Raw genomic sequence first — 14,950 nt, 5'->3', positions numbered from 1 at the left:
AACCGTATAAGCCGTTTCGAGCCCCGACGCTCGACACTTCATAACCTACTCGCACTGCTAATGAAAAATACTTCAACAACAACAAACGCCGAGAATGAGTTTTTGGTCAGCTCGAGACGTTCGGTGTATAGTAATTTGTATAGTAATCAAACCATCCTTAGTGATTTAGTTTAATACTCGTTTAGTCACATTACAATACCTGTAAGTAAATTTGCATACATAAATCGTCAAACGTAGCATAGCGAGTATGTCGAAAATTGTTTTTACAACGATCATTTTGTCTGCAGAATTTTAAGCAATGGCGAAAGAAGCAGAAGTTATAGACTTGGACTCGGACGAAGATGTGAAAGACGTGAAAGACGTGAAGGAGAGGAGAAAACCGGGCAATGTCAATTGTATCAATTTTAAATGTACCTCGGGCGAGAGTATGAAACCCGCGCCGTCGTTTGCCTGTTCGTTTTATTCTGTTAACATGACGAAGAAGAAGAAACGTTTCATCTGTCAAGTTTGTCTGGACGATGCCTTGGATCACCAGGATGTAATTGAACGATCTCATATGTATACAATGTCTCTGCTACTTTTTTGCAGATGTTAATGTTTGCCTATTGTTTGAATTATAGATACTCGTTACCGCTGTGTTGGAGCACAAACCACTGCTCCAATGCGAATTTCCAGATCATACAATGGAAGTTGAGATTTCCGACAGCGATGAGTCTGATAATGAAACAAAGAACGACCAGGGTAGGTTTTTTAGAATCATTCGAACGCACGTGTGATCTATGAATCTTTATTGTCTAACTTACTTATTGATGCTTTTAGATAACTATGTATTAGAAGATGTCTTGGCTGAATTTGAGAGAAAAGTCGATATTTCCTTAGGAGATGTGATGAAAAAGTATGACATAAATTATCAGGTAGAAGAGGCTACTAAAGCACTGAAAGCTGAATGGGATGGTGTTGACGGTGAGAGTCATTTCACAAAATGAAATAATGCATTTCCCCTTTTCAACAGTAGGATTACATTTTCATATTTATACAGCAAGCCACAAAGAATTGGATGCAACCATCAATCAGACCATGCTTAAATTGGATAAAATACGTTCCACACTCTATTATGAATTCAAGCCAAATATCCAAATGCTTGAAGAATTGAAAATAGAAGATTCTATAGGGCATATCAACTATCCTGCAGTAGCAACAAAGAAAGTCACTCAAGTTCGACCACCAGTTAACAAAACACAGCCACAAGACAATCAACCAGAAATCTTGCAAGAAGTGGAAAGAGACAATCGTTTAATTCAATCTATGGACCTACCACCTTCAGGACATTTGATTAAACCAGTTCCAGAAGTAGATGACTATGTGTTCACAATGAAACATCCTCTGTTTCCATGGATCAAAGGAAAAGTAAGCCTTGCCCATTATTAAAATACATACTTTAGGATTTCTCTCACAGTGCATTTCTGTTCAAATAGGTTCAAAGTATCATTTCCAAAAATCCAATGCAATATCGTGTTAAACTATTGCAAAAGAAGTATGCTGGTCAGGTAAAAACACTGACCGGCAAACAAATGGCTTCCAGCACCCCCAGTCCAGTAATCATTCCAGTTACCACGCGAGTGGTTGCTATTTTCCAAGATAGCTATTCCAGCAACTACTACAGTGGTGTAATCGCTGAGCCTCCGAAATCCACAAACAAATATAGGTACAATTTAATTCAAACTTCTCTTTTCGACGAGTTCAAAACTGTGCAATTTGCCGATCTTGCATCTTTGCAGATATCTCGTTTTCTTCGACGACGGTTACGCGCAGTACGTCAAGCACAAGCACATATTCCTAGTCTGTGAAAGTTCACCCCGCGTGTGGGAGGACATACCCATGGAGTCTCGTGACTTTGTCAAAAAATACATGGATTCCTATCCAGAGAGACCTATGGTGAAGCTGCAACGTGGTCAGGTCGTCAAGACCGAGTGGAACGGAAAGTGGTGGATAGCGCGAGTCAGGGAAGTTGACGCCAGTTTAGTCCAGATGCATTTCGATGCGGATAACAGGACAGAGTGGATTTACAGAGGTTCAGCGAGGCTGGGTCCGCTGTACCTGGAGTTGATGAAAGCCAATTTGAGACAGCAAGGTTGTCATTCGTCTATCAATACGCCGAGTCGCCACCGTGGTGTTTCAGCGATGAACGTAAGCTTCTGTCATCCGAATACAACTTATTTTTTTTTAGTAACGGTAAAGTATATAATTAAGGAATATTTTGATTTCTAGAAAAATGGTCCATACGTCGAATACACGTCGACCGCCACAGACGAAAGAGATGCGATACTATCCAAGGACAAGCAGTCAGTCATAGTACCTGATACTCCTCAGACAGGAACTATAGCTCCTCCAACGCAAAGCAGAGCCGTAGCCAAAAAAAGTACTGTCAAGAGACCCGTTGTGCCCGAATCGTCGACGATACCGACGACGTCGACGACTTCCTCCTATCACGGCATGCCAACTGCTATGGAGACCAAGTCTTCCCACAGTATCGTCGTAAGTTTCGTACCTCTAAATATAACTCCACTAAATTACGCGACATTAACATTAATCGGCCAATTTTTTGCAGTACTACCAAACCCAAAACAAAATCCAGACAAAGAAGTTCGTGCCTCACAAATGTGGTCCCAAGTGCGTGGAAAGTATCTCCTTTACACCAGATGATCTTCGTGGCTACTCGCCGCTATCTATCCCGCTGCTCTGCGGGTGGAACCGGCAGCTTTGCAAATTTCCAAAAGCCAAGAAAGTCATCCTGTACCAGGCACCCTGTGGAGTGCGTCTTCGAAATATGGAGGAGCTGCATCGCTATCTTCGTATGACCAACTGTCCCATGTCTGTCGACCTCTTCGAGTTCGACTTCTGGGTCCATTGTCTGGCAGAGTTTGTCCTCGACAAGTGTTTTGTTAATATCAAGGTAGGATACTGACTTTTTAAATGCTACCGTTATTCGACCGTCACATTAAAAATTGCAATCATGTGAATTATTGCGATTTTAGGACTTGAGTTACGGAGTGGAGAACGTACCGATACCCTGCGTGAACGAAATAGATCACGCTTATCCAGATACCATAAAGTATACAACGCAACGCGAACCGACGGAGGACGTTTATATGAACTTGGATCCAGATTTCCTTTGCAGCTGTGATTGCGAAGATGACTGCCAAGACAAAAACAAATGTCAGTGTTGGCAGTTGACGATCCAAGGCGCGACTCTCGGTGGCCGAGTTCCAAATGCCGCTGTCGGATACGTGTACAAGAGATTGCCTGAGGCTGTGACCACTGGAATCTACGAGTGCAATTCCAGGTGGGTTTCTTTGATTTATCATTGATCAAAATTTTTTAATGCATCTTTTAAATAACAATAATTTAAATATTAATATAGGTGCAAGTGTTCGGTAAAGACATGTCTGAACCGAGTTGTACAACACCCCTTGAATCTCAAACTTCAAGTCTTCAAAACAGCCCCTCGAGGCTGGGGTATCAGGTGCCTGAACGATATTCCCCTAGGCTCGTTTATCTGCATCTATGCAGGTCGTCTTCTCACCGAACAAGGTGCCAACGAAGGTGGTAAAAACTACGGAGACGAGTACTTGGCAGAACTCGACTACGTCGAGGTCGTCGAGGGCATCAAAGAGGGCTACGAAAGTGACGTCCTCGAGCCCGAAATAGAACCACCAGAGGATGAGAACAACGAGAAGGAGAAATCCGACAAGAAATTGGAAGACAAGACGTATGTGCCCACACCTGGATCGAATGATTCCGATGACGATTATAACGTCAGTAAGAAGCTGCAGAAAAATTTGAATATTGAAGAGGATGAGGATTCTACGTCGTCTATAAGGTAATCTTTTTTTTTAATTATTGAGTTGGGTAGTTATTGTTGGGGGAACGACCGTTTGAGAGTTGCTAAATCACGGGACAACAATACAGTATTGTATGCGCTTTACGTCATAATAACTATTGCAAGAAAATGTAATGAGTATTACAGCTTGTTTCAAACTCTAAAGCTCGTTGTAATTATAATAATTATTGTAGGAGTCGGCTAAGAAAGCGAACCAAAGGAGGTGAAAATCAGGGCTCTGACAAAGGATCTGAGGACGGCAGCGTATCGAAAGACGGACAGGATAAGGCTGGCAGCGATGACGAGGAGGCAATACGCCAGCCACAAAAGTTCGATCTAACGGTTGATACAACGCAAATCGGAAGGGAGAAATTCAAATCCGTCAGAGACTTTTTCGGCGAAGATGAGGCGGTGTACATTATGGACGCCAAGACGACGGGAAATATCGGACGCTATCTGAATGTAATTATTTTCAATTTATACCGAATGTTCAGTTTTAATCTGTTTAATAATTCAAAAATGAAGCGCGCGTTAACATACATATCGAGCTTAAAAATACGAATCGACTTTCCTTTCAGCACTCCTGTGACCCGAATGTATTCGTCCAGAACGTATTTGTGGACACTCACGACGTTCGATTTCCCTGGGTGGCATTCTTTGCATTGAGCTATATTAGAGCGGGACAAGAATTAACTTGGAACTATAGCTACGACGTTGGAAGTATTCCCGGAAAGGTGATCATTTGCAAATGTGGAGCAAGTAACTGCAGAGGCCGTTTGTTGTAATGTTGGAAATATTTTTTAAATGTAATAGGCATATATACGATCAAGCGATTGAATTTAGTTATTTTTTAAATCGCCGACCAAAACTTGTTCGACTGTAAATATTTTTTTCAAAATAAAACGATAAGTGGAGAACGATGGTGTTTACAATTAAAACAAGAAGTTTCGATTTTACAAAAATTAGCAAATAATCCTTTATTCATGCTTCTAACAAATACGTTATCATATAATTTGTATACTCTGTTATTTTACAACTGTCTGTCATTCTTTTTTAAGTTAAATAATTTATTATTACTATAATTTAAATAATATATAGTAAAAAGTAAAGGGGACTTTTTCTCGAGAGTTGGTATAGTAGATGACATATTGCAATAAGTCGTACATTTTTCTTGCTCGTTTTTTTGCTTTTTGTTCCGTGCCGTTCGCATATCAATTAAATGCATACTTGCAAGCTGACTCGTTCATTTTGATTTCTTATCCTAATGTCGACAAAATGTGCGGACAACATCGCAATCACCGACATAGGTGCAACCTTTCACTGATGTGTACACATAAAAATATATAAGTTCACAACATATAACATATATGGATTACAAAAGAAACATTTAAAAAACGTTTGTAGAAATTTGGAGCAGTCTACAATAGTAATAGTAATAATAATAATAATAATAATAATGTATATGGAAGAGTAAAAGCAATGCTTATTAAGACATGGAAAGTACAAGTATTATATGTTATTTGAATCACATGTTATTTGTATGGTGCTTATGAGCACTCGATATTTCTCAGAAACCTTTGGAATTCTGACAAATAAGAGACCAGTAAATAAATCTTGACACATGATAAGAGATATTGCAGGTTACAAAATCTTTAAAAAATTATAATGCTAATATTTAAAAATGTCTAAAAAGATCTTTTTATCTCACTGCTATATAATATGAAAACCTTCTTTTGATCGTATACTCAATTGAAATTCTAGTTTCTCTTGATTTTCTCAATATTTTTTCTTACAAAACTACAATCAGCGCACTAGTCGTTATGTAAATGTACATAAGTCAAGTGGCTCTACTCATACACGCAGAAAATTAATAACGAAGCAGCTGCAAATATCCTATAAGGAACATGAAAGTTCTTAAATAACAAAATCAATATATCTCTTTGCGTCGTTTGGTTTAGTGCTAGTGAAGCTTTAGCAGCTCCTTGATTTCGTCCTTCTCGGCAGCATCTAAGTAGCTTTTGCCATCTGGAGTCAAGCCATTTGGTTTTGCTCCCTTTTCCAGTAATAGCTTTACACAGCTGGTGTGTCCCTCCCAGATAGCTGCCAGTAATGTTGTTATTCCGTGCTTATCGGTCGCCTGATAAAAGTTTCAGAGTAATATAAAAATCACTCAAACAAGATGCTTTTCTTGATTTCAGAACAACTTACATTAATATCCGCTCCCTTGTCCAGAAGGTACCTAACCACCTCGCACTGGCCATAATCCGCTGCGTAGTGCAGTGGCATCCTGCCGTCAATCATTTGATTGACATCCAAATTCTGGAAAATGTATGCAATACGTCATGATTTCTGCCTTAAACTCCAGCACTCAACATCCGTGTTAGCGTTAGTTTAGCATTCTCTCGCAAACAGTCTTCTCTTATCACAGCGCGCAAAAAAAAATTGATAAACTTCTCCAAAAAGTGCAAAAACAAATGATAACCAGTCTTGCAGAGAGAAAGGTGCACCACAGCAACAAAAACCAAAACAATGCAAACCCCATAACAGGGAATCATGGGAAATTAATCCAGGACCCCTCTCTCTCATACTCATCACATAATGCCTAAGCCGAGCCAATCACCCAAATAGTCACAAAGCAATCAGCTCGAATGACTCATACTCAGGAAGCAAAATCAGTCACGATAAACAAACGATAAACCACGAAGAACAAAGAAAAAACAAAATAATCCTTCGCATAAAGAGGTTATAAAACAGGGGGAGGCACACAGCGTAACGTTCGCGCAAAACGTCAATTCGAATATCGTACATACAGTAGAAGGACTCACCTTGTTCTCGAGGTGGTCGCGAACCTGGTCCAGGTCGCCGTTCTTGATCGACCAGACGAGCTTCTGATGTTCGCTCATCCTTGCAGCGGTTCTCGGTATATAAGCCGACGACGAGCCTCTGACAATACACGTAAGTATACTGTGCGAATTTTTTTTCACGACGCGGAGTGCGGACACGGCGACGGCGGCACTGCGACTGTCTCCGTCTCACTCTTGGACTAATCGTCGGGTTTCCCCCCTCTACTACAACTGTACAGCTATATCTCGTGTGCAGTGCGTCTACTGAATCGGATATTAGGACTGAAAATGGAAGTAGGGGATGCGCTAGACGTTGAGAAGAAGTGCAAAATGAGGAAGAAAGGATAAGTAAAGCTGCGGTGTGTGTGTGTGTGTGCGTAAGTCCGCGGTGATGATTCGAGTGGGTGAGTAGATCGATGTATTATAGGAGGAAGAATCCATGAGAGACGGCTTGATTGCTTTTCGTTATTGCGGCGTTGATTGGGAGCGGTATTCGTGAATGTGACTAATTGGAATTAAGCGAGACAAAGGATTTTAATTGGGAGAATAATGGGAAAAGAGTTTTTAACAGATATATATGGCCGGGGCGAGGCTGCTATGCGTGTCGTGACGCATGTTAAAAACAAACCGGTGTCGGAAGGGCGGGAAATTCGAATGCGATTTTTATTGCAGTGCGTGAAAGAATTATGTTTAAGTGTAGTAAACGATCTCAGCCCAAAAATATCCTTCTATTTTGATTGAATTAAATCTTTAATTTGCAACAAACGTCATCGTATAATTTTTGATACTCCTCTCATTCTCGATATAGTTCAATAGTATATACCCACTAGTCCGCAACGAATAACGTGCTAATTACTCGTCCCATACAAATTCACAGCCGATATTGTCTTCGCGTGGGAGGCATCTCCCTGCACAATAAGCGTACACCTTTAGCACATCCAATTTCGCGTAAGCGTTTCGCAGAAATAAACTCATATTATTACGTGCTTCAGAGGCATCATCACAATGGACGCATCTGCCTCTCATGGGAACTGAAAAAAAGTGTCAGTTCTATCGGTAACAAGGCTACGAAGCAAATTAAACGTGACTCACCTCGCGATAATCTTATGTGTTATTATTTGAAAAAAAAATGCTCCTGTCGAACACCAGAGAGAATATAAAAAGGAAAATAAAGGAAACGTGCTGTCCTTATTATAAAAGTGCATGTTATCGTGCGAATCTCTATTTCGCAATCGGTAAGAAATCGGCGAATAAACATTGTTATATATATATATGGGAGGCGCGTATAGCGTATCGGAAAAAGCTGTAAACGAATTAGGCGTTCCGGGTTGCAGAGAAGGGGCTGATTGGAATTAAGGAAAACGAGTGCGAGAATCAAATCACCTTGGCGCCACCAAATAAAGGATCGGCCTGATCGGCGTGGTTGACTGCATCGTTTATACAGCCGGTATATTATGTGTCTGCGGCTTTTTTTCGATCGAGGCGTGGCGCAAGTGATCAAGCGGTTCGAGAGACTTCTTTTCAGCTATACTACTATAACGGACTGTAAAAATAACGAGATACACTATTATCACGCGAATCAACGAAACGTATTATTTTTCAACAGATCTGAAAGTGGAAATCGGTTTACGCAACGCGCTTTGAATTGAGCTTGTGAAAATTTACAATTCGAGTCGAATTACAACAATAAAACGACAGCTCCTTTTATGCAACCCACACGCGACATCGCAGCTTTCCAGAGATTGTAAAAGCAGCTTTGCAAATTCGAAATAGTAAAAATGAATTTTACAGCGCAGCTCTCCAATACCAGTTTTGCATGTATCGCGGCCTACAGCTGCAATCGCGAAAGAAAGCGAAATGCATATGCACAATGTGGCACATGTAGAGGTATATACAGGTCATGAAATTAGCATAAGACGGTCTGTGAGTGTGTTTGAGAAGAAAAATCTCGCCCGATGGAATATTCCTTTTACACTTGATCGAAGGCGATTTCACTTGGATGTATAAGCGTCCATGGATCCGCTCTATATGCTTGAAGACAGTGACGGATGTATATAGTGAATGATTTCTCAAGAGCTTATCGCGTGAAACGTTTTGGAAACCTTTTGAAGTCGAGTGAAAGAGTATAGGTGATCTTTGGTTGGAAATTGATTTGGACCACATGTTCGATTGCTTGATGATAATTTCTCCTTGATACGTATAATCAATTTTCTAATCTTAATTAACTTTGTATGATTTTGTTACGATTGCAATATTTGCACGTTTGGTATACCAAAATCGTTGACCGATTTTACTGACAGTAAAGTTGAGCAATTTAAAAAGAGAAATGATGCAAGATAATGAATAAATTGACTTATTCGCAAACATACTGTAAAATATTTCATTTTGGAATGCGAGTATAAAAAGACCAAGTTCTTTTACATCGGACCGGAAGAAATGTGAATCCTTTGCTGCGCCAGAATAAAAAGGCGCCACATATGAACTTTTCTACTTATTATCCTTACGCGAATCATTTTGGTTGCACAAACAAGTTGAGAACAAAATATTCCCCCGTCACGAGACTTTGTTTTAATGAAAATGGATGATGGGATATTGGCGAGAAGTAGGTGCGTACGCGATAAGAACAACAAAATTTTTTAATGAAATTAAATACGTACTTTTAATTCAATCACATTAAAATTACAATCACACGTGGTTTTCCTTTTGTATAATAGGTGTACAATAATGCGTAGAAATTCTAACAAAAATTTCTTTCGTCATACACAGAATAAGCGCTTCGTATCGGACACAATTTATCAACGATTCATTTGTATAAAACATTACAAAGTGTGCGTGTGTGTGTGCATCGTGTACTTATTTCGGTATACAAACATTTATTATAGCTTCGCATTTTCGTCGTGTCCAAAACAGTGATGTTCACAGCTGAATATGATCATTTATACTCGCGGGTATAGTAATACACGTATAGTAAAACAATAATAAGTAATAAAAATAATAATAATAAAAAAAAAAGGTCGTCGCTCGCGCACGAGCGACCGAGGTTTTATTTTTTACTTCTTTTTTTTTTCGCACATAGCTTGTAAGAAAGTGTATATGCTTCGTTCCGCGGCCCTCTCTCACGAGGCCGGGATTAAGTATGCGTATTCATTTTTCCCTTCCATCCCGTCTTCCCTCCCGACTTATTCCCATCCCATCGTCTTTTCTCAGACTTGCCGTCGGGGCGTTACCACTCGATAAAGGATCACAGTTGCGTAATACGTAATCGAGAGGAAAGACAGGCCAAAGCCGAGATCAGCGATCTTAAGCGGCGGGTTTGCCGGCAGCGGCGGCCTTGGCGATAGCCTCGGCTTCCTCAGCGGTTGGTGGGGGGAGGGTTGGGATCTCGGGGTACTCGAGCTTGGCGCCGTCCTCGCACTCGAAGACTGGGCAGCAGTCGGGGAAGGGGGCGGTCTTGTTGGTCTTTTCGCTGAGCTTGCACTTGGGGTTGGCCTTGGGCAGGGGTCCGCAGTCCTCGACGAGCTCGAAGAGACGGCCGCTGTTGTCGTCGGCTGGGACACAGGTCGAACGACCGCAGAAGGGGGCCAGGTCCCAGGACTGCTTGGGCTCGATCGTCGCGCACTTGGTCGAGGCGAAGCACATGCCGGGGAAGTCTGGAATGGTAAAGTCGGACGTTAGTTTTGTTTTTAGTGAAATGGGCTTGAAACTACTGTTTTATCGACGAACCATGTTTTGTCGATAAAACAGTGTAGGGACCCCTTAACGGTAATTATAATGTTTAACTATTGAGTAAACAAACGAATATCCGGAAGACAGCGTGTAATTTCAAAAGTGAAAAGCGTACACAACAATCATCTCACAGTCGAGCGCAACTAGACTGGAAAGAAAGAACAATCCCCTTACATCCTATTTTTTTTTTCAATTTCGTCATCCGAGAGAAAGAAAAAAGAAGTTAAACGAACACTAGCCTCTTTTGTCGCGCAACGCACGCAGCCTGTCAACGAAGCACATAATTATACACAGTCATTAACCGCGTCCAACATCTAAGCGTGTATAACATAAAAAAAAAATCGAGAAACTCTTCGAACGCATTAAGGTATCCGTCATACTTTTACCTGACCATCAAACTCGGCGAGACCATTATTCAGATAAAGCGCGTCGAGCGTGTACAATTCAATTGTTCCATTGTCTCTCTCCGTCGGCGGAGATCCAGTGGAACGATCGTCAATATAGTCTGCGGCATGTGCGTATATTCGAGAGGGTACACTGACACGCGACGTGATTTGCTCTCTATTAACGCGAGCGTGTTTGGATTCCGCTCGTTATTCAGTGTCACGAGAGAAATTTTCGCGTGGACGGTTTCTGGAGGCGGTGAATGAATATCCGAGGGCACATTAGATACATGTCTATAGAAGTTCGCGTGACTTGTGATAAATTAATCATTTAAATTCAGAAGATAAAAAAATAGAAAACGGGTCGAAAGTCCAGTGTGCATTGTATAACGAGCGTTAAATAAAAAGCGTAAATCGAGATCGAAACAGGGTCTGCAGCGCGAGACGAGTCAAGGCAATCGACACTTTCACTGTCACGAGTCGAGCCTCCGCTACACGCTTGTGCAAGCCGATCTGCAGCGGATGGTTTTTCAAAACGAGAGAAAAAAATCGTTATCGTAGACGCATGCAGCACCTTGTATCCGTAAGCTAATTGTCCGAATCGGCTAATTGCAAAGAAGCGACACGACGGCGACGTTTCAAAAGCATTACCTTCGCTTATACGCAATGCAATAAGGCATCGTGATCGTTATGAAATAATATCGTTAATTTCATATGTCGTCGGTGTATAATCGTTACATCAACGACGACCTGATACAGCTTATAAGTATATACACATCGGCAGTTCATTCCACCTCAGCGTCGATTTAAAATTCAACGCGTGTCACGCTCGCCTCGCGATTTCATTAATCACCGATCATCCGTCGTGTCGCATGCCGATTTCGATCGATCGAAAAAAATAGCCGTAAACGGACACGAGCGATGCGTACCGTTAAAAAAGGGAGATCGGGTTATCGATCGGTATGTTTTTTTTTTTTTTTTGTGTCTCGACTTGATTTTAATTGTCCCGAATCGATGTTTACGCTTGAAAATTGAAAAGAAATTCACGCGCAGCGGAAGCACAGATATTTAGTCACGTTGAAAGAACGATAACATCGAGGAGAAACTCTCATCCTTGGAGACTTCAATGCAAACGTGTCGCTTGTATACGCGAGGTTGCTACGGTTTCACTCCCTCGCGATCGGCAGTATGAATAATCCGCGTGTGTCATTCGATTTTAATTTATTACCAAGTCTATTCTTGTATGAAAATCGATCGTCCACATCGCGCCTATTTCGCGCAAATTCCACGAATCCAGCGATCTAGATCGGTATATACATAAACACACTCCCTCCTCTCTCAGCTCATTACAAGTAGGCCAGGGCGATCGGTACGTGCCGAGGAGACGCCAAGAATGACAAGGATGTGTATAATACACCTCGAGTGCAGGTCTCGTTCCAATAGCTATACGTGTATTTTCGATACAAGCCCATAACGCCTTTTTTTACGATTCGCGACGCGAGAAAGCGCTCCGAGCTCAATGCTAAGCAGCCGTGAAGTCCAAGAGTGACATTGGCAGGAGTGGCCTGATTCTCTTTTTTTTTTTTTTTGGGACTAATGCTCGGCGGGGTTGTCTCTTTGTTGCTGCCGAGAATCGACCTTCGAAATCGGCGACGTGTGCCTTTTCTTATCCAAGATAACGACTTGATTTACGGAGTAGCTTTTATATGGATAATCCCGTGGTATAAAGTGCATAAAAACTGCGGAACTTTATTTTTTATTCTGTTACGAGATAATGTGTAGGCTCTCACTCCGTTAATGCACCGATGCGAATGAGTCGAGTTGTAATAACGATTCAAAGCGTGTGATCTAACGGTATAACGAGAATATATAGTTGATCGCGGCAGTGCGCGCGATGATAATGTTCATTAGAAATTCCGATTTCGAGCTGGATCGGTTTCAGCGCGCGTGAGATGAACATTGGTCTTAATTAATGGAATCGGTTCATTTTCATCGGCTGAATCGTCGTCGGAGGCTGCGTTGTAAAAGTGAAAAGGAGATTAACTTTACAAGCGAAGTTTCTCTCGTGTATATATAAATTCAATTACAGTTAGTACGATAGGATTATCCTATACACGTATCCATTAGCAGCTGTATAACAAATTGGCTCGAAAGTTTTCGATTTCACTGATATGACATAGAAACTGCAGCGCTGAAATCAAATTTCCCTCTTCTCGTGCTGCTATTCTCACACTGTGTATATTATCGCGTAATTGAATCAAACGGGATGGACGTGCATCGCAGGCAGAAAAACAAGAGCATAACGGCAAAAAAAACATCCTCCGCTGCGATCGCGATCTCTCCCTGCCCGTACCGCAATTACACGCTTGCATAATAGTGGTCCAAGGTGAGAACTCTGAATCATTGACTTGGAGCTAGGCGTTTCGTCGCTGGTTATTGACAGAAGGAGTTGCGCGGGTGAGACCCCGCTAATTGACCGGTATTGCGACGTTCGATCTTTTTTTTTTTTTTCGGTTAAAGCTATTGGTCAACCGGACTGGTGTGTTATAGTCGTTTGCTGCTTCGATGTTGCAAATTTATCGTTCAAAGTCTGCGCATATCGGTTTATGGTGTTGATACCGATCTTCGATCTTTATGATAATGAGGAAGCTTCCAGGGAACATTCGTCCGATTTGCACGATCGAATCATTACCGATATCACGTATATTCAATACTGACGAAGATTTATGCAAAATCATCGCGCAACTCGTCGAGGTTCATCAAACTCGACGACTGCGGCACTCCCCGCCCAGAATTATGCGATAATGTGCACAGACTCAGCGATTTTATGATTGATTCGTCTATCAATAGCTCGAAGCAGACCAGAAAAAATCGGCAAGCGAACAAAACCGAGGCTTTCGAACGGCCGATAGTACGAATCATCGAAAATCTCCGACGTCCCAATTCCTCGACTTTCCTGTCCAACTTTCCTACGGGGCCGAAGAAAACCGAGCCGTCGAACAGAATATTCTCGGGAATGGAAAGCGCTAAACAATATACAAAGCGTTATACATACATACGATGCATTAGTGTATACTCGTGTCGCGAAAATCTTCCGGCTCTTTGTCTTCCTCGTGATGTGTGTGTGTGTGCGTGTGTGTCTTGCCGGCGAAAGCGATCGACAGCGGCTTTTTTGCGGAAAGAACGCGGAATTACACGCGGCTTTCGATTTCTACATCCCGTTCTACCGATCGATTCTATTTGTCTCGCGTTTTTAATTCAGCAACAGACCGCGCGGAGGTGTTTGCTTTTTCGATGATGGGTTGGGTTTTAAAAAGTATCACTTGAAAAATTGGCGAAAAAAATATAAACCGCTAAAACTGAAATCTTACCCCTGAGCACATCAGCGGGGATGAGCCTTCGGTAAGTCTTGGGCCTGTCCTCGTCCTTCTTCTCCTCGGCCGCGTGTACGGCGACGACGGCGACGATCGCGACTAAAGCCAGGCTGAACTTCAACATCGTTATTCTTTATGTAAGTACTTTCACGTACTGTCTACAGGGAGAAGAATCAAGAGGGTCTGTCCGCGTGTGCGTCGGAAACACCGCTAATTTCAGGACTGTCTGGGCCCGAGTTACGGGCCCGGCTTTTATAGCCGCTACGAGGCTGCTGCTCTCCTCCCCACACGCGCGTCTCTCTCTCTCTCTCTCTCTCTCTCTCTCTCTTTGCAGTGCTTCTCCGCGATGTGGCGAGCGGTTTTTTCTTACTGCTGCGCGATGTGTGTATGGATTGTTGAGTGATTTTAGAGAGAATGATTTCGTCAACTTTTTGAAAATTCTCAACGATGTTGCTCATTTTATGGTCGATACTCTATATATATATGGATCAGTAGTAAGGTTCGTGCTCTAATCAGACGCGGCGAAACTTTTTATCGTTGCTTAAAAGTGGCCTATGAAATTAAGTATATCAATTTTAAATAAAACGACCGTTTATTGAGATCCATAAATCGTATGTCTATGTGCAAAAAAAAGAAATGATTGATTCATAAAATACGCTGAAATTCATTTGCATCGTACGAGTTTTCTGCATAGGAAAGACAATGCCTGCGGCATATGCATATGCGCTCATAGCTGATTTCCGT

At 41.8% G+C, this 14,950-nt stretch overlaps 3 protein-coding genes across 3 annotated transcripts; 1 reads left to right on the top strand and 2 right to left on the bottom strand.

The window, feature by feature from the left end:
• The first annotated feature begins 47 nt into the window (after positions 1 to 47).
• Positions 48 to 4,818, top strand: LOC100120014 (histone-lysine N-methyltransferase SETDB1). Its single transcript, XM_001603648.6, has 13 exons — positions 48 to 201; positions 288 to 538; positions 621 to 741; positions 820 to 963; positions 1,040 to 1,407; positions 1,476 to 1,705; positions 1,779 to 2,187; positions 2,269 to 2,535; positions 2,609 to 2,953; positions 3,036 to 3,343; positions 3,422 to 3,880; positions 4,075 to 4,342; positions 4,459 to 4,818. Exons 2-13 carry the CDS (start codon positions 299 to 301, stop codon positions 4,663 to 4,665), a joined length of 3,366 nt encoding a protein of 1,121 aa, XP_001603698.1. The 5' UTR covers positions 48 to 201; positions 288 to 298; the 3' UTR covers positions 4,666 to 4,818.
• A 7-nt stretch (positions 4,819 to 4,825) lies between these two features.
• LOC100119979 (myotrophin) lies at positions 4,826 to 7,049 on the bottom strand. The gene is made up of 3 exons (XM_001603617.6): positions 6,706 to 7,049; positions 6,089 to 6,199; positions 4,826 to 6,017 (listed from the first exon to the last, which is right to left on the bottom strand). Exons 1-3 carry the CDS (start codon positions 6,781 to 6,783, stop codon positions 5,841 to 5,843), a joined length of 366 nt encoding a protein of 121 aa, XP_001603667.1. The 5' UTR covers positions 6,784 to 7,049; the 3' UTR covers positions 4,826 to 5,840.
• A 2,306-nt stretch (positions 7,050 to 9,355) lies between these two features.
• On the bottom strand, positions 9,356 to 14,445 carry LOC100113619. The gene is made up of 2 exons (XM_001604021.4): positions 14,204 to 14,445; positions 9,356 to 10,373 (listed from the first exon to the last, which is right to left on the bottom strand). The coding sequence occupies exons 1-2, from the start codon at positions 14,328 to 14,330 to the stop codon at positions 10,024 to 10,026; spliced, it is 477 nt and encodes a 158-aa protein (XP_001604071.1). The 5' UTR covers positions 14,331 to 14,445; the 3' UTR covers positions 9,356 to 10,023.
• Positions 14,446 to 14,950: the final 505 nt, after the last annotated feature.

Source organism: Nasonia vitripennis, chromosome 1 (genome assembly GCF_009193385.2).
Source record: "Nasonia vitripennis strain AsymCx chromosome 1, Nvit_psr_1.1, whole genome shotgun sequence".
Taxonomy (NCBI): domain Eukaryota; kingdom Metazoa; phylum Arthropoda; class Insecta; order Hymenoptera; family Pteromalidae; genus Nasonia; species Nasonia vitripennis.
Note: the sequence above shows the minus strand (reverse complement) of the source record. Positions and strands in the feature narration are given on the sequence as shown.